The sequence below is a fragment of the Sapajus apella genome, unplaced genomic scaffold, assembly GCF_009761245.1.
Source record: "Sapajus apella isolate SASKATOON/1434 unplaced genomic scaffold, GSC_monkey_1.0 scaffold3, whole genome shotgun sequence".
NCBI lineage: Eukaryota > Metazoa > Chordata > Mammalia > Primates > Cebidae > Sapajus > Sapajus apella.
Window position 1 is genome coordinate 33,512,261 of NW_022436943.1, and position 23,716 is coordinate 33,535,976.

The 23,716-nt window shown below is 33.2% G+C and overlaps 1 protein-coding gene across 1 annotated transcript in view; it reads left to right on the forward strand.

The window, feature by feature from the left end:
• Window positions 1-23,716, forward strand: part of PKHD1L1 (PKHD1 like 1) — a 159,678-nt gene that overhangs the window by 52,108 nt on the left and 83,854 nt on the right. The window contains exons 22-37 of the mRNA XM_032252007.1: window positions 395-558; window positions 2,101-2,273; window positions 6,544-6,691; window positions 8,972-9,126; window positions 11,323-11,445; window positions 11,901-12,006; window positions 13,810-13,920; window positions 15,334-15,498; window positions 16,465-16,586; window positions 17,946-18,078; window positions 18,507-18,702; window positions 20,297-20,439; window positions 20,740-20,844; window positions 21,464-21,652; window positions 22,404-22,574; window positions 23,116-23,342. Coding sequence (XP_032107898.1) covers window positions 395-558; window positions 2,101-2,273; window positions 6,544-6,691; window positions 8,972-9,126; window positions 11,323-11,445; window positions 11,901-12,006; window positions 13,810-13,920; window positions 15,334-15,498; window positions 16,465-16,586; window positions 17,946-18,078; window positions 18,507-18,702; window positions 20,297-20,439; window positions 20,740-20,844; window positions 21,464-21,652; window positions 22,404-22,574; window positions 23,116-23,342 — 2,431 coding nt within the window. The remainder of the gene's footprint in view (window positions 1-394; window positions 559-2,100; window positions 2,274-6,543; window positions 6,692-8,971; window positions 9,127-11,322; window positions 11,446-11,900; window positions 12,007-13,809; window positions 13,921-15,333; window positions 15,499-16,464; window positions 16,587-17,945; window positions 18,079-18,506; window positions 18,703-20,296; window positions 20,440-20,739; window positions 20,845-21,463; window positions 21,653-22,403; window positions 22,575-23,115; window positions 23,343-23,716) is intronic.

Consider the following 23,716-nt stretch of genomic DNA (forward strand, 5'->3'; position numbering starts at 1 on the left):
TTAGCAGTGGACTGAATTTACTGTTCTATGCCTAGTATTGTTCACTAAAATTGATGACTTCATTCTTGGGTCTTGTTTTGATAATGTGCTCTACACCAATGCGTGTGCTTCTTAGTGTCCTTACTTGTTGTTATACAATGTTATTTTACATTCCTGTGGCTCCTGCCAAGGCTTCGAATAAAAGAAAGTCTAATTTGTATACAATGCTAAATCTTTTACTGCCAAGTTTCTGCCTGCTGTGCCTTGTTATGGCCGCTTTTTGGTGCTAATAAAGCTCCCTTGTGGTCTTGTGGGAAAAAAATATTTTTCTCTATAAAATTGTAATGCTTTTAAAAGTATATTTGCTTAAACATTATCACTGATCTATACAAAAAATTAATCAACTGTATTTCAGCTGGACTTACACTTGCATAGACCTTCTGGATCTCATAAGAACAAAATACACTGGGACAAATATTTCTCTTCAAAGGATTAGTTTACAGAAAGCATCAGAATCACAGTCCTTCTATGTGGATGTAGTGTACATTGGACACACATCTACAATCTCAACATTGGATGGTATGTTGTATCATTTTATCTCTACTGTAATCTAAATATGGTAAAATCTTACCATGAAAATTATTTTTATATTCTGTAGTATGGGTAGAAACATTAATCTCTAAATATTAATGTCATTTTTTATCTCAATAATATAATTTTATTTTTTAATGAATAGGGCAAGGTGATTATTCTAAGGATAAATGAATCCTTAATGTAAACTTTCTTACAATGTCATGAATTTGCTTCATAGTCCAGGATTTTGTTTATGGATCAATATACTATGGCAAACGTTTTCATTTTGCTTTGTTTTATTTTTGAGAAACCAACTACCATGAGAGATCTATTCCCAAAATGCAACTATTGACAGTGACATCTGTCTACTAAGATTGACTTGAAACTTTTCATAGACTTGAGAGTGATAATAAATAATACAACAAATGAAATCTTCATTTCAGTAGTGTTAGTATTGTGTTTCTAGTCATGTTAATATACATGACGTTTATGAGATATAATAATAAAAATTAAACTCTACCATCTTTTAAAAAAAGATGTAATAATAATAAAAATTAAACTCTACAATCCTAACTCCAAATAGACACCTTAAAAGTGGCTTTTCCCATTTTTGAGAGCAACGTTAGAATCCTTTTCTTTGGAACTGCTTTCAAGTGCAAGGTAGTGAGTTATTTTTTCTGACACAAGAACAGAAAACCAAACACTTCATGTTCTCACTTAGTGGGCGTTGAACAGCGAGAACACAGGGACACAGGGAGGGGAACATCACACATCAGGATCTGTTGGGGGGTGGGGCCTAGGGGAGGAATAGCATTAGGAGAAATACCTAATGTAGATTACAGGGTGATGGATGCAGCAAACCACCATGGCACGTGTATACCTATGAAACAAACCTGCACGTTCTGCACATGTACCCCAGAACTTAAAGTATAACAAAAAATATAAATGTTACTACTTTATTGTCACTCCTTTTGAATCTGCTGTCACCAGACCTACATTATAATTGGTGAAACACATAGATAGATGGATTGTGCTGGGATAAATGTTGTCATTCATTAAACAATATTCACTTAGCACCTACTGTGTGTCAGGCATTGTGTCACGTACTAAGGAAAGAGCAATGAAGAAGCCAATCTTTGTCCTGCCCTCATGAAGCACACATCCTAGTGTGCACCACATTTCGGGGACCTCGAACACATTTCGGGGACCTCGAACAGAACAGAGCTAACTGGCCCACAGAAGGCTAGAGGAAGCCCAGGGATTGGTGTCTTTTAAATATTTGGTTTTTACTTGATAGGGTTTATATTTCAAAAGACATAAAGCTTTTTCATATAAAAGTGAAAGTTTAGCAAGTTTCGCAGACCACTTGCCTTCAGGTCTTCTTTCTAATACTTGATTTTAAATATTTTATTCCATGGCAATGTTGATATTATTTGATGATTTTCTTTTTAGCAACAGAAGCAATGCAATTTTATCTCCCATCTATTAGGTTGACTTCTAAATTACTTTTACACCAACCTAATATTTTTGTTTATTTATATTCTTTAGAAATGCCCAAGAGAAGACTTCCTGCATTAGCAAATAAAGGAATATTTTTAGAGCACTTTCAGGTGAATTGGACCAAAATAAATGGACCAACCATGACACACCAATATTTTGTTACCATGACTTCATATAATTGCAGTTACAATATACCCATGATGGCTGTGAGTTTTGGGCAGGTAAGCCTAGAATTTTGCACTAATTTGGATGTAGTGAATTTTCTTTTTATTTTTTTTTAAATAGCCAACATACAGATAGAATATCTTTAATAGAAAAATATAACTAACTATACCAAGATTATATGATTTGGAGCATTAAATTGGCTTTAAGTGTTAAAAAAATTCTTCAAGAAATATGTCTATGGGAAGGAAAGCAGGGAGAAATACCCTTAAAAAACAAGACAGATACAGAGTTTTTTCTGTGGGCTTAAAAGAAAAAGTTATGGACTCTTCCAATAAAGATCCTTAAACAGAAATTATTGAAAGAAAAGTTGAGATTCTGTTATGCTTTTAAATTGTTTCTGTTATAAACACCATTTATTTTTGCTTCTTTGAAAATTTATACAAGGGAAGAAAGCAGTGTTTTTTCATAATTCTGAAAGGATCTAAACAATTTTTTGTACAGTTATGATAATACTAGTATTAAATATTATAAATATGAAAAATTTAAAAATTAAATTTCTATAAAAATATTCAATGAGTTAATTTCCTGCCACAAACAAAAAACAAGTATAATAAGCTCAAGATTAAAGATTAAATAATCATTAATCATTGTAATTAGATTAGAGCCTCACAGAAAACTTTTTGCAAAGTAAACAATTTTATGATTAAAATTACTGAAAAACTATAAAAACTCCAAAAAATTGCCTTTACCTCACCCTGGGCCAATATTTTAATCTCTTAAAAATTAACATTTCGGCCAGGCGCGGTGGCTCACGCCTGTAATCCCAGCACTTTGGGAGGCCGAGGCGGGTGGATCACGAGGTCAAGAGATCGAGACCATCCTGGTCAACATGGTGAAACCCCGTCTCTACTAAAAGTACAAAAAATTAGCTGGGCATGGTGGCGCGTGCCTGTAATCCCAGCTACTCAGGAGGCTGAGGCAGGAGAATTGCCTGAACCCAGGCGGCGGAGGTTGGGGTGAGCCGAGAGCGCGCCATTGCACTCCAGCCTGGGCAACAAGAGCGAAACTCCGTCTCAAAAAAAAAAAAAAAAAAAAAAAAAAAAAAAAAAAAAAAATTAACATTTCACGAATGCTTTCCAGTCTTTTAACTCTATTAGAAAATGTAATAACTAACACAGGGCTTTGTATTCTCAAAACATCTGTGTCAAAATTCTCCCATTTTTCAAGATTCCTCAATAAACTAATAGATAATTGTAACCTCTATCTTTAGTTATTTATCAAAGGTTACATTCAAGAATACGGGACTTAGATTTTTGTGACCTTTTAAAAAAAATTCAAGTGACAAATACATGTAATGCACATATGTTAAATGCATAGATCAATAAATTGCTTTAAGAACTTTCACTTTGAAATAGTTGTAGACTCACATGCAGTTGTAAGAAATAACACAGAACTATTTTTGTATCCTTCATGCATTTTCACTGACCTTATTCAGATTTTTCCAGGAGTGTGTGTGTGTGTGTGTGTGTGTGTGTGTGTGTGTGTGGTTCTTGTACAATTTTATCACAGGTGTAGCTTCATCTGACCATGACCAGAACAGTTCTATTACGAGCATCTCTTGTGCTACCTTTTTGTAGCCATGCTGTCACAGTCACCTGCCTCTTTCCCTTCCTCCTGCACTCACTTATATGTGGCAACCACTAACTCATTCTCTCAATAATTTTGTCATTTCAATAATGCTACAAAAATAGAATCAGATGTTATATAATGATACAAATACATAGCTTTTGGAGACTGGCTTTTTTCACACAGTATAATTCCCTTGAGATTCATTTAAGTTGTATTGATCGATTTGTTCATTTTGATTGCTAAGTATATTTAATGTTATGGATGTACCAGTTTGTTTACTCACCTGTTGAACAGTTGAGTTGTTTCTTGGTTTTAGCTATTTTGAATTAAACTGCTATGAACATTCATCTGTAGGCTTTAGCATGACGTAAGTTTCCATTTTTTCTGGCTTAAATTCCCAACAGTGGAATTACCGGGTTGTATGGTAAGAATATGTATAGTTTTTAAAGAAACTACCATAATTTTTCCAAAGTGGTTGTACCATTTTAGATTCCCACCAGCAGTGTACAATCCAGTTTCTATACAGTCTTGCCAGTGTTTGGTGATGTCCCTATTTTTAATTTTAGGCATTCTGGTAGGGTGTGTAGCGATGGCTCGTTTTCCTTTTAATTGATGTTTCCTAATAGCTAATGTTGTTGAACATCTTTTTATGAACTTATTTGCCACCTACATATCTTCTACTGTGAAATGTCTAGTAAAAGTCTTTTGTCAGATACGTGGTTTGCAAATATTTTCTCCGAGACTGTACCTTGCCTTTTCATCTTCTTAAGTTCTTTGACAGAACAAAGTTTTAAAAATTTTATAAGACCCAATTTATCATTTTTTTCTTTTATGAATGGTGTGTTTGGTTTCAAGTCTAAGAACTTACTTAGCTCTAGGTCCTGATGATTTTTCATTTTTTCTAAAAATCCTATACATTTACATTTTATATTTAAGGCTGGGATCTATTTTGAGTTAATTTTTATATAAGATGTGATTTTTGGTTGAGGTTCATTTGTTTGCCTATGCCTCCAATTGTTTCAGCACCATTTATTGAAAGGCTATCTTTCTTCCATTTAATGACACTTGAACCTTTGTCAAAAATCATATTTGTGTGGGCATATTTCTGAGTTTTCTATTCTTCCCATTGGTCCGTCCCTCCACCAATACCACACATTCTTGATTATTGCATCTGTATAGTTAGGCTTAACATTGAGCAGAATGATTCTTCTCACTTTAGATTTTTTGTGCATTGTTTTAGCTATTCTAGGTCCTGTGCCTTCCCAAATAAATATTAAAATAAGATTCCTTATGCCTACAAAAAAACCTTGCTGATATTTTGACAAGAATTACATTAAATCTATAGACTGTTTTGAAGAGAATTCACACCATTATTATATTGAGTCTTCCAAACTATGAACACAATATGTCTCTCCATTTATTTATCTTCTTTGTGCTGTGCTTTATGAGCATATTTAGGTCTTCGTTCATTACATTTATCAGAATTTTGCAATTTTCAGATCAGGTCTATTACATGTTTTGTGAGATTTATGTATGTGTTTCATTTTCTTTGAGCAGTTGTACATGGTCTTGTGTTTTAAAATTTGAAATGTAATTTATTTTTGTGTGTTTATCTTGTATCTTATAAACTTGCTGAATTCAACATTTTACAAAGTAGATATACTCATGTAATCACTACCCAGATCAAGACAATCATTAGCTCCCCAAGTACCTTCCTTGAACCTATCTCCTTTCTTGAACTCACTCCTTATTCCAATAACCACTATTTTGACATCACTACCATTAATTATTTTTTATTGCTCTTAAACTTCATATCAGTAGAATCATACAGTGTGTACTCCTTGGATCTAGCTTCTTTCATTCAATTTTGTGAGATTCACATTGCATATACTGTAGTTTCATTCTTTTTCATTGCCGTGTATTTTTTCATAGTGTAAATATACCATAATGTATCCATTCTATTGAACAACTTTTGCATTATTTCCAGCTTGGGACTATGACGAATATAGCTGCTATGAACATTCTTGCTTATGTCTTTTGGCACTGTTTATTCATTTCTGAGGGCTAGAAGTCTTATCATTTTAAATTTTATAGTGGTAACAGATAACTACAAGGGATCAGAAACAGGAGAATATAATTTTCATTATTAGGATGGCAGTCTATGAATTTCTATAACATGTGCTGCTTCTGTCAATTGATTAGCAATGAACATTAAAGAAGTATTTTTTTTAGCCTGGATCAGACACTGTATTGATCATATACTTTCTTAAATTGTTGGTTAAGTTTTCAAGACTCCATGTAGCAGTTTTTGAAAAATTGTTTTAGTTTTTAAATAGCCAAGACCACATCTCATGCTTCTTTGCCTCTCTGCAGTGATTAGCACTGTACCTTGAACAGAGTGCCTGCTCAATAAATATTTGTTCCTTGAGTGATGGAGGGTGTATTCTGAATTAATGAGGTATTACTGCAGTTCCAGTTGATTGCTACACAGATTACTGAGTTGACTTTGGCCTCATTATTGCAGTTATATAGGTATGGCTTGTGTTGATTTATGTGACACTCCTTAATGTTCTGAAGAATCTTGGATACATGAGGCTCATTTATGTCATGTCACAGGATTGTACCATGATGAAATAGAAATCATGTAAGCCATTGTTAAGTTTAATCATTTTCTCAATATTTATTTTTGGAAATTAGATAATCACACATGAGACAGAGAATGAGATTGTCTACAGAGGAAATAATTGGCCAGGCGAGTCAAAAATTCATATTCAAAGAATTCAAGCTGCATCTCCACCTCTAGGTGGAAGCTTTGACATTCAAGCTTATGGACGTATTCTCAAAGGTATATGAAAAAAGTTTAAAATATTGGTGTATACATACATGTATAATGTTATAAAGTATTAAATATTATTTTACTTGAGAATTACTACTTATTCATACATGCAAATATATTATTTATTTGATATATAAATAATATGTGATATATTAAAGTCACACATACATCTATGTTAATATATGCCATATTAGGGTCAATTAATAGCCAATCATAATGTTGTTTCAAATTCTTCTTTTTAATAAATTAGGAAAAAATTCACCTATCCAAAGCTATTTATTTTTATTCTTTTAGCTTAAAAATATTATTTTTAAAAGTCTACAAAATTTATAACAATTTTTATAGCCACCTTTTAAAGTCAGTTGAAATTATGACTTTCATAAGTCAAAACTTTCTATAGTATCTACATTTTTAAAAATAAGCATTCATTACTTACTATGGTAGCCACAAACAATAATAATACTATTAAAATATTACAAAAATTGAGAATTGGAATATGATTTTAAAAGGTATCTATAATTTAATTATCTGAATCTGTGCTGTCCAGTATGACATCCATGAGTCATATGTGGCTACTAAGCACTTAAAATGTGACTAGTGCCACATGTCAAAATATAACATTTGAATATATGGGATTATATGCCATTTATTATTAAAATATCTTACCTAGTTTTGTTTTCCTTCTAAAATATAGCCACCAGAAAACATACAATTATATATGTGGTTCACACAATTTATCAGTTGGACAGTGCTAATCTAGACAACCATAATAAACATTTTGCTGTATTCCTTTCTAGTAGTACTTCTCTTACATTTTATGCATTTGAGAGTATGTCAGTAATATGAAGCTATTCAGGGCAAATGGCATTTTTAGGTATTCTTCACCGCTTTATCCACTATACCTGTTATATTCCCAAATGTTTGTTTCTCTTTTATATTCATGACTTACAGGTTATCAGTATCTTCAAAGACATACACATTAAGTCGATTAATTTAATTAAAATAGACTTTTAAAATGAAAGTATTTTTATATTAAAAGATTATTTTAACACTCAATATACTCTTTGACACTAAAACTATTTTATTTTTAATATCAAAATGAATTGATGTGAAAACATCAACGGATATTTGTTATTTGTGAACTGATATTAAAAATATTTGATCCAAGGCCACAGTTTGAGGTACATTACTCATATAATTTTTAAAAATAATTATTTATTATTATTTTGAAATTGATAGATAAAATTGTATTTTTTTTCCAGTAAATATCTAAATTCTTGGCATAGTAGAATGCAAATTTTATTTTTACTACATTGGAGGGGGACATAGAGTTTACAAGTGATAATACATAGAACACATTTCATGTACTTTTTTCTTTTGAACTTAACATATTTTATTTTTGTTATTCTTAATTGATCTAACAGATAACAATGTATTTAAAAGAATAAGAGAAACAATATATTGGGCGATTGAGCTTATGAACAAGTGAAAAGAATTATAGCAATATTATATAGCATAGGAGGGAGAAATTAGGAGCACTTTCTTATAAGGTACTTGTGTCAGAGGCATTCGAATCAAAGTGATTCCATCTTGAGTGAGGGCTAGGAAAATGACGCTGGGACTTGCTGGGCTGCATCCCCAGAAAGTTAGGTATTCCTAGCCTCTAGATGTTTATGGTTAAGGGAACAGGGAACAAATTAATAATGTTTACTAAACAGACCCAGACTTGGGAGTGTCCAGATACCCTGATATCTTGAGAACAAAGGCATTTCTAATTTTACTTTAAAGATAATAGTATTGATTCTTGCAAAATATAGTAACTAAGAAAATTAATCCTTTCTCACAAACCCGTGTAGGAGAGTACATTTCCCCATGATCTTTTTAAATCCTATATGTACAAGCATTGTACCTAAGATGTTCATGTACTTTAAAAAGGAAATTCGTTTGTGAATTTATTTCATTTTATTATTTTTTGAGACGCAGCCTCACTGTCACCAAGGCTGGATTGTGGTGGCATGATCTTGGACACTGCAACCTTCACTTCCTTTGGGTTCAAGCGATTCTCTTGCCTCAGCCTCCCAAGTAGCTGAGATTACAGGTGTGTACCACCACACCAAGCTAATTTTTGTATTTTAGATGTTGGCAAGGCTGATTTCTAATGAACTCCTGACCTCAGGTGATGCTCCCGCCTCGGCCTCCCAAAGTGCTAGGATTGCAGACATGAGCCACTGTGTCTGGCCGGTTTGTAAATTATGACACCTGCTGTTTGCCACCCCTCTGTGAGTGCAGGCCTCCCTGCCGATGTGTCAGCTGCAGATCTACAGTTTGCTCTACAGAGTCTGGAGGGAATGGGAAGAGTCTCAGTTACACGAGAGGGAACCTGTGCTGGCTACACGTGGAACATCAAGTGGAGAAGCACCTGTGGAAAGCAGAATCTTCTACAGGTTCCCTCATTTGGCTTGGCTTCTCTTTTCTTCTACATGTTGTTCGCTTATTTGTGCCCTGCCTTATTCCAAAAAGAACTGGAAGCTATGCATATTTTAAAAATGCAAACTATAGACTAAAATTTCTTTAAAAGTAAATTAAGCAGAAGGTTTTTCTAAATTAAGTTGAACCAGTGTTCTCTTTCATGGAGAATAGTTGCTGGTACTTTCCTCCTTATCCCATTTAGAAAAAGTCCAGGAATGTGTGTCTTAGAATCCCCTTGACAGGGGCAGGTGGAGCACAGTCAGGGCCTGTCTCAGAACTAAATTGAACTAAATCCAGATGTATGCTAAGGGGGTACCAAAGAGAATCAGCCTCACTATCGTTCTACCACGAGAGCTGTATTTTGGGGCCTTGGATGCTTTTGTGGTTACAAAGATGACCTTTTCAAGTTCATAAGGGAGTAAAAACTTAGGCAGTCATCTAATTACCTTTCTTTAGGTAGAGGGAGGAAGAGAAAGGGGGAAAGGAGTCAGCCCCAGAGTATGTGAAGGAGAGGAATCTGGGGATTCAGATTGTCAAATATTAAAAAGATGATGCTTTGGCCAGGTGCAGTGGCTCACACCTGTAATCCTAGCACTTTGGGAGGCCAAGGCGGGTGGATCACTTGAGGTCAGGAGTTTAAGACCAGCCTAGCAACATGGTGAAAACCTGTCTCTACTAAAAATACAAAATTAACTAGACTAGGGGTGCATGCCTGTAATCCTAGCTACTTTGGAGGTTGAGGTGGGAGAATCACTTGAACCTGGAAGGCAGAGTTACAGTGAGCCAAGATTGTGCCATTGCACTCCAGCCTGGGCAACAAGAGCAAAATTCTGTCTCAAAAAAAACAAAAACAAAAAACAAAACAAAACAGAAAAAACAGATAATGCTTTCTAATGATGAGAGTTCAAGGAAAGTCTCTTCTATGTAATGTTGCTGAGAACAAAAATTAGAACAACTTTTTGGGAAGATAACTTAGTAGTATCTTAATGCAGATACCTTATGATTCAGCAATATCATTTATATAACTCTTACCTACTGAAATAATAAGATAAATGTGAAATGATATAGGCACAAAGGTAGTCACTGCAGCATTATTTGTAAGAGTAAAAACCTAGAAATCTAAATCCCCATAAATAGCAGAAGGATTGTTTATATGATGTAACTTTCACATTGAACACTATGCAGCCATGTGTAGACCCACATATATTCACCTGGAAAGAAATTCGTCACATAAGGTGGAAAAAAAAAAATTCAGAACTCTACTCATGAAACCATTTGGGGAAGGAGAGAAAGTGGAGAAGATAAGGAAGTGGGGGCAAAAACAAGTATGTAAACATAGAACATAAGTCTGTATGTATGTGCAAAATAGTAACTGTCAAAAGGATGTGGGGGTTATTTTAGAAAAACACATGGCTGGGAACTGAATTAGAAAATTCCACAATCAAGATAGCTCCAGTGACTGGCCTCCCTTGGTGTCTCTGCTCGTGTCTGTCATCTACTGTCTTCCACCTTTTCTAATCAGTCTCCTCTGCTTAATCATTATTTCTGTTCAATATCATTTGGCTCACACATGGGCCAGCATGGAGACTCCTGTCTCTTTGTTAGCTCCTGAATGCATCAGAAGGTTGTCATATGTGCAGAAGAATTTTGTAAAGAACAAATTGTATATATTGATTTGACCTGGTTTTATTTTTACCATTGGAAGAACATATAATTCCAAACTTAGGTGAAAAACCAGAGTAAAAGTGAAAAATGATACAAGGAAAAGTTGACCCTCAGATAGAAAGAGAACTCAATTTTTCAATTATTTAACAATTATTTATCAGTTATATTCAGAAAAAGCATAGGACATTTTGAGAAAATCAAATTTAGTAGATTCATTTTGTTTAGATTTATTTTTTTAATTAATTCAAGTTAATTTTAGTTTTAATTCAAGTTGTAATTGATGCAATGTATGATATTGCAATGGTCAATGTTTTTTTCTTGGATAGGTTATGTTCATTTTTGAAGAGGCTTCTTTTTTTTTTTTTAAACTGACTACAATGGTTTTGAATTTTATTTTACATCCTTGACTTTTATTCACCTTCACCCACGCTGAAATTTAAAATGAAAAACTAGTGTGGCCATATTTGTTATAACCTTTCTAGTAAAATAATTGTGTGTAAAAATAGATTAATGATTCCAACATTATTGGAGAAAAGGCTAATATGACAGTTACAAGGATAAAGGAAGGTGGCTTATTCAGACAACACATACTTGGAGACCTGCTTCGTACACCCAGTCAACAGCCACAGGTATTTTTGAAACTTTTCTCATGATGCTTAATGTAATTTTAATAGTATAAGTAGTTTGTAATATGTTAAAGACCTGGTAAAACAGGAGGATTGACTTCTGTATTTCATGTGAACGTTTGTCTTAACATTGATCAACTTGATACTATGTTATGACTTTTGGGAAAATTATCTTCCTTATGAATAGATTTTTTAGCTCAACTCTGCCAGAAATTGAAAATATAGTCTTTCATTTAATCTTTACAGCAGCTCTGTAAAAATGAAGAAATTACAGTGTAAAGAAATTAGGTGACTTTCCCAAGGGCAAGAATGAAAGAAATATCAAAGTAGAAAAAATACAGACTAATTTCAGTAAACAAGCAAACCAACAAAATTCCATCACTTTTGTTAAATCCTATTAATATTCTACTGCTGCCTGTTTGCCCCTGTTCTCTAGCTCCTTGTTTCTTTATTTGAAGGTTGAAGTCTATGTCAATGGAATTCCAGCTAAATGTTCAGGTGACTGTGGATTTACATGGGATTCTGCCATTACTCCCCTAGTCTTGGGTACAAGCCCTTCTCAAGGTAACTTTCTGATATTTAACCTATGCTACGGTGTGAAAGATAACTAGCAAAATGGAAACCCTGTTAATGACTTTTAAAACTATGTGTGTACTAGTGTCACCAGCTAAAGCAAGCAAACAGTTCTACATTGTGAAAATTAAAAACCCATCAGAGAAAAAAGCTATGGAAAGGGCACTAATTATTCATTTTTGAAAAAAAAATATTTCCTTTGAAGTTGAAATCTTGCCTTTGGAGTAGAGGATTCACTAATACTAAACTTCTCTAGTTTTATCCGTTAGCATCAGTCTCTAAAATTTTACTTGGATATTAAGGCACTTTTGTTCAATTCTACTAGCTAGGGTATTAAGTGGAGTCTTTGTATTATATGAGACCACTTCCTCTAGGAGAGTTAGTATTAAGAGGCTAGTAACAAGACGTCTGCTGTTTAATAAAATAAAATAATCATGTCCTAGATTTGAGAATAAGAGATATAAAAATTATTGCCAGGAACCCAATCTAAGGAACACATTATACCATTTCTTCATAGTGTGTTATTGCTTCAAAAATATGGTTATGCTTTGTGTCTGAGCAACAAATAATTGAAATAAAACAGGAATAAGGATAGTAAGGGATGGCTTTTTTTCAATCAGAACAATACATTCAGATGCTATAATTACATGTTTAGTCTTGATGGATGGTAGGAAAATTCATCAGCTAATTTTATATTGGTACTACCCAAAAAAATCATTAAAATTTTAAAAATATTGCATTTTTGTGTTGAAAGAATATATTCTTCAGACTTTTTAGAACAGTGATGATTTGGGATAATTCATGTTACATGGGGTTAATACTCTTAAGAATAAGGATTTGATGAACTTTAATTTGGTTATAGTCTTTTGGTATGCTTATGTTTATATCCATTCTTGCATTTTGTAATGATTTCCCATGTTTACATGCACTTTCTGAAAAATTATTTCTTACTCAACATAATCTGAATTGCCTTTTGCCACATTTTGATCATCTTTAAAATTGTGAAAATGTAAGCATAAAGAAAACTGTAAAAATACATATACTCTTCACTGAAAATTAGCAGCTGTTAACATTTTGTCATATTTACTTCTAATCATCAATTTAAGAAAGAAATATTATAGGAACAGCTAAAATTCTCTTTAAGTATCATTCCTAGACCTAGTCCCCTACGTAACTTTCAAGGGACAATCACAGTAATTAATTATTGTATGTGTATTTTTCCATGACATTTTAAATACCTTTTTTATATAATACACACACACACACAACACTCTTCACCAGTTTTATAAGCTTACAAATATTAGAATGTAAATATTATTTTACATCCTAAAGTGTCCTAGGCACTTTAGGGTGTACATCATCCTAAATAGAGGAATTGTTTTCTTTTCAAATGGGCAATGTCCAGACCACTAATTGTGTGGTATATCCTTTCCTCATGAATTTGCAATGGCAAGTCTATCACATACTAAGTTACCATATAGAGATGTCTATTTAATTTTTTTGTTATAAGAATAATTTGTTTCCTTATCTTATATCATACTTTCAGTCAGATAATTCTTTCCACTAGTCTCTTGTCAATGCATAGATTCAACATATAAACAGATGTAGAGTAATTCAATGGAAATAAAATACCATTGACAAATAAATGTGGATCTTTCTCCCTGCTTGCCTATTAGACTTATTGTTTATATCTTTTGAAGATAGGCTTATTTTTCTCTGAAAAATATCTGATTTCATAATATCAGATTTTATTTTTCTAACTTTAATATTGTTATTTAAATTGATCATTTTTAGGGTCCTATGAAGAAGGCACAATTCTAACCATAGTGGGTTCTGGATTTTCTCCTAGTTCAGCCGTAACAGTCTCAGTTGGACCAGTAGGTTGCTATTTGCTTTCTGTGGATGGTAGGTCCTTTTAAAAACTATTAAGTCTAATTGTTCTTCTCTAAAATAAAGTGGAATCAAAGAGCAGTGTTACAATTATCTTGATTATGTACAAGTATCATGATCCAGCATCACGATTATAATGATCCTTATAAGATCACGAAATTGACAACCTGGTGTCTATAATGCCTTATCTTTTAAATCTTTGATTATGACCACAGACTATTTCACCGTCGAACAGTGTCTATCCTATAAACAGTTAAATTGTTTCCTGTTTTTCCCCTGCACTTGGAGGTTACATGAAATCTTTCTTGCATTGGTGTCTTTGGGACACAAAAATGTATGAAATCCTTCTCTAGTGTTCCATGGTCCTATCTGCCCATGTTTTGACAATACTATGCAGGAAGAATATGTAGTCATCTCCTGACTTCTAGTTCCACAGAACCTTTCTCCATTAACGTAGAATTTAAACATCATTCACATTTTTTTTTACCTCTTGAAATAGTGAAGGCCATAGTTATTTATTTCCCTAAAAGTTGTCTTTCATAATTCCAGAAGATTTTTCTTAACTTAAAAATCAATTGAAATGATGTAAGTAAATTCATTTACCAAATCCTTCCTGTTGTTTTTAATTTAGATCTTTTATGCATTGTTAACCTCTAATAGTCAATACGACAGCTGTACTATCAGTGTTCTAAAGAAAGTAAGGAAATGTTTTCATTTAAGTTGTGTTTGTTTGTTTGTTTGTTTTTTGATATGGAATCTCACTCTGTCACTTAGGCTGGAGTACAGTGGCGTGACCTCAGCTCACTGCAACCTCCACTTCCCAGTTTCAAGTGGTTCTCCTGCCTTAGCCTCCCAAGTAGCTGGGATTATAGGTGCCTGCCTCAACGCCTGGCTATTTTTTGTACTTTTAGTAGAGACAGGGTTTTGCCATGTTGGCCAGGCTGGTCTTGAACTTCCAGGTGATCCACCCACCTCGACCTCCCAAAGGGCTGGGATTAATGATGTGAGCCATTGTGCCTGGCTTTCATTTAGTTTTTGATCATCTTTCTTGATAAAACCTAGTATTTTGCACAATTTTGGAAATAATGTATTAGACCAAAAATTTCAGAATTATTAATATAAATGAGTTTATAAACTGGTTTTTAAAAATGTTATGACAGTTGCCTGTTTGGGTTACAGCAGCATCAGAAGCAGATTTGCTTTCATTACCAGTTTACCTGTTTTCTAGGAGTGTCTGATTCATAGCCTTGAGTAGTTTGTAAGGATTGTTCCTCCCAAGATTTCCCCACCCATTAATATATGCTTCATTTTCTTTGGATATATTTCTTGGATCTAAAAATGAAGGCCAATGTTAGTATTTACAAGTATAACATTTATCATAAAACCATTTGATTTACCATTTTCTTCATCTTTTTTTTTTTCCACAAGAAAAGGAGATTAAGTGCCAGATTCTGAATGGAAGTGCTGGACATGCCCCAGTTGCGGTGTCCATAGTTGATGTTGGACTAGCACAGAATGTAGGGGGCGAAGAGTTCTACTTTGTTTATCAGAGTCAGATCTCGCATATCTGGCCTGATTCTGGAAGCATAGCAGGTAATGGTTAATAGTTTAAACAGAGAGAAAATTGCACATTTCCATCCCTTCCCTGTGCTGTTTGTATTACAGGGTGAGGGGGAGGAGCCCAAAGCTTCCTCCTATAGAACAAAGGAGAGTCTCCTTTGAGAAGGCACAGAGATTAAATGATTGACTAATTCTTTTGTTTCTTACAAAGTATAAGTTGGAGTGCTGCTTATACTTACATCTTAAGTTATTGAATTAATATCATCAATTATTACATGTTTCTATAACAAGCGCATCAATTATGTCAAGATAAGATTTATTAGTTATTATTCTGCTTACCAGCTGCTTCATTTGTAACCACAGTCTCAATGGAGCTACTTGACCCAGAAAAAGTTCTGGGAACAAACTGGGGAAAGGAGGGCTAACACAGAGGATAGAAAGAACATAACACATTTTTCCTGTCCTGCTTCATTTCCTTTATATGTTTGTTTTTCTATTAGGCATGGTTTAGGTTTTTGTGCTTTGGTTTTGATCTTTTTGGTAGTTTTATTTTACTTTATTTCATTGCTTATTTTTAAAATTTAGTTTTCCTTTTACTTAGAGATATTAAAATTTGAGACTTGATGAGAGTCTTAATTCACTGTACTCTTCCATCCACAGAATGGTTGAGTGGATAGAAGCAGCATAATTTTTCATAGGATGAAGGCACTGTAAAAATAGCAGATGCTGCTACCAGTGCCCCAAAGCACATGTGTGTTGCAAATCTATGTTATTTCATTAAATCACTTAGGCCAGCTCCTTTATGGTTCTAAGCATCAGCGCCCAGGCTCAGGTGTGTGGTGGTGATTGTACTCATCTCAAGTCTGATCCTTGATCTATTTGCCAGTCCGTCTCTTGGATAATTAGACAATTCTCAAAAGATGAGTTAGCTGTTACTAACATATCTTTTTGTTATAGTCGAACTGGTTTTTATTGTTGTTTTTTGCTTTCCTTATGAAGGTGGTACGCTACTGACTCTATCTGGATTTGGCTTTAATGAAAATTCAAAGGTATTAGTTGGAAATGAAACCTGCAATGTGATTGAAGGGGATTTGAATAGGATAACCTGCAGGACACCAAAAGTAAGGCCTCTGATTTCAGTCATTTTTCCTCCTAAGTCTGAAATCTTATAAATTAGGAACCATCTCAGTGGAGGGGGGGCAGCAAGGGGGGACAAGTTGTGTATTTACTTAGGAACTGCAGGGTTTCTATGATGCTCTTTAAAATTTCTTCCTTCCACATCTTTCTGCTAAGATTCAAAGACAAAATATTATCTCCACATTGAAGATACTTAAAATCATGAAGAAAAGAGACACATAAGCTAATATTAATGCATTTCATTTGAATTAATAGAAGAAGTTACAAAGTAAACATAAAACACAGTGGAGAGAGGGTGTCAAAAACAGTTTCACAGGAAAGTTGATGTCCCATCGGAAGTTGAGGATGAATAAGAGTTACCATGTAAATCGGAGGCTGAAAAAATAAATGAGTACTCAAAAAATTTCAGGAAACTAAATCTAAAAATTAATGGTTTTCAAATAGGAATACATTTTGAAATGTGTTAAAGTTTCAGTTTAAATGTGTTAAATTTTCAGTTTCACACAAAAACTGAAGTTCTCCATGGAATGTTGCATCTTAGAACCAATTATTATTCTTTATTTTTAAAACATACTTTTAAAATTTAAATTAAGACTTCAGTTCCCTTATTATATGTCAAAGCATAATGAATCCAGTCACTATTTTAAAAATATATAGCAGAATAAATGAGGATATTATGTATTTGCAAACTGCAGGAAAAAAATTAATCTTTTTTTTTTTTTGACTGAATGATGGAGATGAGAATTGAGGGGATATGGTAAGCTAAAACTTACTTTGTTTACATTATGCCATTCAGTTAAACACTGAATGTGCATTAAATAAATACTAGATGTGAAGAAATGCTTTTCCTACTTGGGAAATGCATAGATGCTATATCTGCAGAAGCATCAGATAGTTTTCTTAGGGGGTGTAAGTGCTTAGTCTTGGATTCTGGAAAGAGACCTTCAAAAGATATAATAATGTGATTTGTCAGAGAAGAGAAATAAGAACGATACTTGTCTATTTTAAAAGCAAAAAGTCAAACTTCAGTATCTTATGCTTTATCAGAGAATCACTTGTTCAGAATATCTCAACAATATTGTGAAGCCATCAGAAATCCAATAATATGGATGCATTTAAATTGATCATAAAACTGCTATGTCATGTAACTTTATTTTGAGAACTCAAGCATGTAACCTATATTTGACACCACAACTTTCTAAATATATGAAAACTGAATCTGATTCATGACTTTGAAATAAAACATCTTCGGAAGTTTATCCTGAATAATTCTATTTCTTTTCCACCCTTGCATTTCTGTATCTCAACAATTAATATTTTCTAATTTTTTCCTCTTATTTTAGAAAACTGAGGGTACAGTTGATATTTCAGTTACTACCAATGGATTTCAAGCCACAGCAAGGGATGCTTTTAGTTATAATTGTTTACAGACACCAATTATAACTGATTTTAGTCCAAAAGTACGAACAATATTAGGTAAGAAATTCTTCAATAAGATCAGCCATTTGACATATGTATAGAAAACATTTCTGAAAAGGCTTTTGAAGCATAGTTTCTTCTGCAGTTTTGTTTCCTAAAGTGAAACCAGTTATAGTTTTATGTGTGTATGTTTTACCATAATCTAGTTATTATTTTACATTGAATATGTGCAATGAGGAAAGAAACAGTAATTTTTTTAGAAAAGGACTTTGCCATCTCTTTTTACTTTTGAGCAATTGAACATACATTTCATACCTTTGTGGCTGTTACCAACTCTTTTGTTGTTTTTCCTTGTGCCTCTGAAAGTGTTAGGCTTTCCCAAATCCAATGAAAGATGAGAGATGAACTGATTTATTTAATATGCAAATTTCACACTTGATAACAAGTTGAACTTTTTGCATCATTTTTTAAATTTAAAATACTAGGAGAAGTTAATTTAACAATTAATGGCTATAATTTTGGAAATGAACTGACACAAAACATGGTGGTATATGTTGGAGGAAAAACCTGCCAGCTTCTTCACTGGAACTTCACAGATATTAGATGCCTTTTGCCCAAGTTGCCTCCTGGAAAACATGATATCTATGTAGAAGTCAGAAACTGGGGTTTTGCATCAACAAGGTATGATTGTGAACATAAACTTGATAGAATTGTAGGACACATGTGGCTGATGGAATTGGGATAGGAAAAGAAGTAGGCATTAACCTTTAGACGTTAATTGCTCTCTTTACCTTTCTACATCTTCTTTTGCAAATGATGCTCAGAATATCTCATACAAGTGCAATATGACACATATCTTTGAGACTAATACCATTCAGATCAGGTTGTAAAATTCTCTGTACAACTAGACTTATTTATATGTCACATGATTTTAATTCATTCAGGAAATGTTTATCAAGTAGTTTCTCAGTGCTGCTGGCTGGATTTACAGTGGATTAGAGGGGCATTTTCACAGCATTAATGGGTGCTCACAATTTTCTTGGAGAGACAGAGTTCAAACAGAGGACTACATCAAAAGTTTAATTGTAAATATTGAAAAATGCTAGGAGTAAGAGGTTTCAGGTGCAGTAAGAGTCTATAATAGAGAGAGCTAACATATCCTGAGCAACAGGGAAGGGTTCTGAAGGAGAGGATGAAGGGAGTCTTTCCCCAAATCAATTTTCTCTAAGTACTGAGTATTTTTTTCCCTGAAACTATTTGTTAACTGGTAAAATTTTAGTTTTAGTATGAGGAAGTTATTGGTTAAGAATAATTAGAAAAGGAAGATGCTGAAAATTTATGGATACAAAAAGGCCAATAAAGCTAATGTCAGAGTAGAAAGATGATTGCAGCAAAATCTTGCAATAAGAAAATGAAGATGAGCAACATTAAACGTAAACCTCAGCACTATATCCATCCCTTCCTGGTTTCACAGGGCAGAGCTCACATGAGTTCTGTATTGGCTTGTGCTTTAGTTTGAAAATATAGTGGGTGAAATTGACACCACACAAAGTTGTGTATTGATATTCAAGAAATATCACGGTTATGCTGTGGAATTAAAAGTTAACACAATGATTCACATGAATTTTTCTGCCTCTCTGCAGTTACGAGGGAAGTTGGGATGTGGAAGTCAACCTTCTACGTCATATCAGAAAAGCATTTACGTTTTGATGGTTTCCTAGCAGATGCCTTGTCTGTAACAAAGCAAAATAAATTAAAAACTATTCTCACTGAAGTAGTGGGAAGGGAAACCCTGAGAAGTTTTCAACAAACATGAAATAATAACTTCAAATTAATTACACAAAATGTTGATTACTCTAATGTGTGAGATTTAATTGCTATTTGTAAAGTAGAGCAGCCTTTTTGTTTTACCCTAATGAAAATATAAAATATTTTAAGGGATTTGATGTATTTCTTGTGACCTCAGTTCTCAGGAGCATATTTTTCCATAATATTGTAGGATCTTTCATCTCAAATTCTTCTACCACTAGAATTTTCAGAAATGTAATTTTCATGGTTAGGGAAAAATATTGAATATGCCATCCAAACAAATTGAGATTGTGATAATTGCCATAATTAATAGTTTATTATTAATAATTTATTATTGCCATAATTTAATTGTGATAATTAAATATCCAATTATTTCCTCTTTCTGAAGAAATCATATCCTGGCAAGAATTTAGCAAGATAAACCAATAAAAAGCTCATTAAATAGTCTATCCAATTTTTTTTTCAGAGACAAATTAAATTCTTCGATACAGTATGTTTTGGAAGTGACCAGCATGTTTCCACAAAGAGGCTCCTTGTTCGGTGGAACTGAAATCACCATAAAGGGTTTTGGATTCAGCACAATATCAGCTGAAAATACTGTGCTGTTAGGTAAGAGCTTTATTCATAGGAAAACGATTATCATTTTTCTCAGTTTAAAGGATGTACTACACAGGTGCTAATAATTACTGTGTATTTAAGTATATGCAACATATAGAGTGAAGGAGTTGTTCTGAAAATGATTAATACTCACACGATTACTATCAGAAAAGAAGTACCAAAGATCCTAACACATAAGGCAGAGCTTTTTAAGGGCCTTGGCTGTTGATGAATTATACTTCATCCTATAATTCACAAAAAAATTGACAAAATGTTTGCTTTTTAAAAATATCCAGTATTTATTCTTTCTAGGGTCCATCCCTTGCAATGTTACATCATCATCAGAAAATGTCATAAAATGTATTCTTCATTCAACTGGAAATATATTTAGGATTACCAACAATGGGAAAGATTCAGGTATCAACCATTTATATATTATAAAAAATTTGAAGCACTTAAACCTGAAATTAATTTGATTCCTCTTTATTTCATACTTCAATTTATTGAGAGACTAAGTATTGTTATTTATTTTATAATTTGTCAGCAGTATCTTCTTGACATAGAGGGTCACATATAGAATGAATTAGTGGTATACTTGAGTCTAGAAGGCTGTACTTTATATTTCCAAGTTCAGGAATTGCCATTTGGTTTTGCTGTAGTACAGAACCTCCCAAATTGTTGTAGTTTATTATCGGTCATGGATTTCCAAATGAATATTCCAAATGAAATTGATCATAGCTTTAAAAAATATTCTATAATATTTCTAAGCAAATTATTTATTGTCTTTTCAATTTTTTTCAAATTATCTGTTGATCATCACTTTTGGAATTTGTGACTTAATTTTTCCTTATCGTCTTATTACCATTCCATTATTTCTATTTGTTTTTTTAAGTGCTTAAATTATGTACATAATAAAGTTTGAATGTTGATTTAAAAGTTTTCACTAGTGATTGTACATAAATTGCAATGTTGTCAAAGATAATTATTAAGAAATTCTCTTTTTCTTTTTAAAATATGACTCAATTCTTGCTCCCAGTGCATGGATTAGGTTATGCCTGGTCACCATCAGTCCTAAATGTGTCTGTGGGGGACACAGTGGCATGGCATTGGCAAACACATCCCTTTCTTAGAGGGATAGGATATAGGGTTTTTTCTGTCTCCAGTCCTGGAAGTGTAATTTATGACGGCAAAGGATTCACAAATGGAAGACAAAAATCTACATCAGGTATGTTTCTGCTTATTGATTTTGCATCATGCTACTTTTTCCTAGATGTAATAAAACGACATTTTGTTTAGATTTAATACAGTAGTTTTACATAAATAATATACACAAATGCATAAGGTGGCTTGGCATTTTGTTACTGCAGTAAACATGTTACTAATGAGTGTAATCAAGTTATTTTATACATATTCAAATGAATTCCAATATTAGAAATGTCTTTTATTGATTCTGTGATAACCAATTGAAAAACATATTGAAAAAGCAAAATGCAATAAAATAGGAATATATGTTCGAATCAAATAAATCTGGTAGCAGTGATGAACTCTGAGTGACTGAAATCAATTTAAAATCAGTGTTTCTTATAGGACAGCTCAGTGTAAAATATACCTTTTAGATTGCCTGTTTTGTTCTGTATATGTAAGAGTTTGAACTTTTCACTCATGAAAAAAATTGTTTTCTTCCATTTCATGTTGAATTTTTCTTTAAATTTTGGTATGTTATGCCAGACTTGTCATAGTTTTCTAGAAAATCAATGCTGGATCTTGTTTTCATGGAATGTAATTTCGTTACACACGATAGCTTTTAATAGCCAGCGAGTTTTCTTACTACATTCTGTTGACATTTCATACACATGAAAAATAAGAAACTGTCATCTGCATGTGCATTTAAATGATCATTTCAAATTGTTTTCACTCTCTTTTCAAAGATGCATTAATTGCTTATATTTATTATGTACAATCTCATTTTATGGCAGGTTCATTTTCTTACCAATTTACTTCACCTGGAATCCATTATTATAGCAGCGGGTTTGTTGATGAGGCTCACTCCATTTTTCTCCAAGGAGTCATTAATGTTTTACAAGCTGAAACCAGGCACATTCCCCTGCACCTGTTTGTGGGTAGCTCTGAAGCCACATATGCTCATGGTAAGATAAAGATGGAAACTCTATTACACAGGTGACCCAGGGTATAAGTGATATATCTGGAGTAGGCAGCAGATGACTGAGTCTAACTGTGCTTCTATCTTACTAGCCACATGACCCTGAATAGGTTTGGGCTTCCCTGAGGCAGGAATTTATTCTCTAAAACAAGGATTATGTTAATATCTTCCTATCAGCCTCTCTCCCAGAATCCTTGTGTGCTTCAAATGAGATGTAATATTAAAAAGTTCTGACATCCTGTATGTGCTTGGACATATATTAAAATGTAAGATGATGTTATTATTTCCCCATGGGATCTGGCCTTGGACAAACAGATAAATAAATCAATTTTATATTCACTTTTCTCTCTTTACTGTGACATCTTTGTCTAGGTCTTTAATATTTGTGCTGTCTAAGATCCATTTGTCATTTTGTTTTTCAAAAAAGATTTACCAAAATTTAAACCATCATCATCAAAATAAAGAATAACGCAGTTTGAAAACGGTTCTTGTTTTAGAATTATCTATGACTTATCTTTTGTCTAAAGGAGGACTTGAGAATTTGCACTTGGGAAGCTCTGTGACAGGCTGCCTAGCAACAGAACCCCTGTGTGGCCTGAACAATACCAGGGTTAAAAATTCAGAAAGATTGCTATTTGAGGTTTCAAGTTGTTTTTCACCATCTATAAGCAACATTACTCCATCCAGCGGAACAGTAAATGAACTAATAACAATTATTGGACATGGCTTTAGTAATCTCCCATGTGCTAATAAGGTAAGAATATAAACATCTCTTTTGTACTTCTATGTTCCCAATAAAAGTAATTTGACAAAAACCTTGTAATTTAATTTTTACCAGCTTTATTGAAATGTTATCACATACCATACAATTCACCCATTTAAAGTGTGCAATTCATAAGCTTTTAGCACAGGCACAGAGCTGGCATTCATCACACAATCAATTTTAGAACATTTTCATTACCCCAAAAAGAAACCCTAAAGTCCTTAGATACACACCTAACCCCTTCATCTATCCCAGCCCAAGGTGATCTCTAATCTACTTTCCATCTCTATAGATTTGGCTATTCTGAACATTTCTTTTAAATAGAATCATACAATATGTGGTTCATTTTGACCAACTTTATTTTT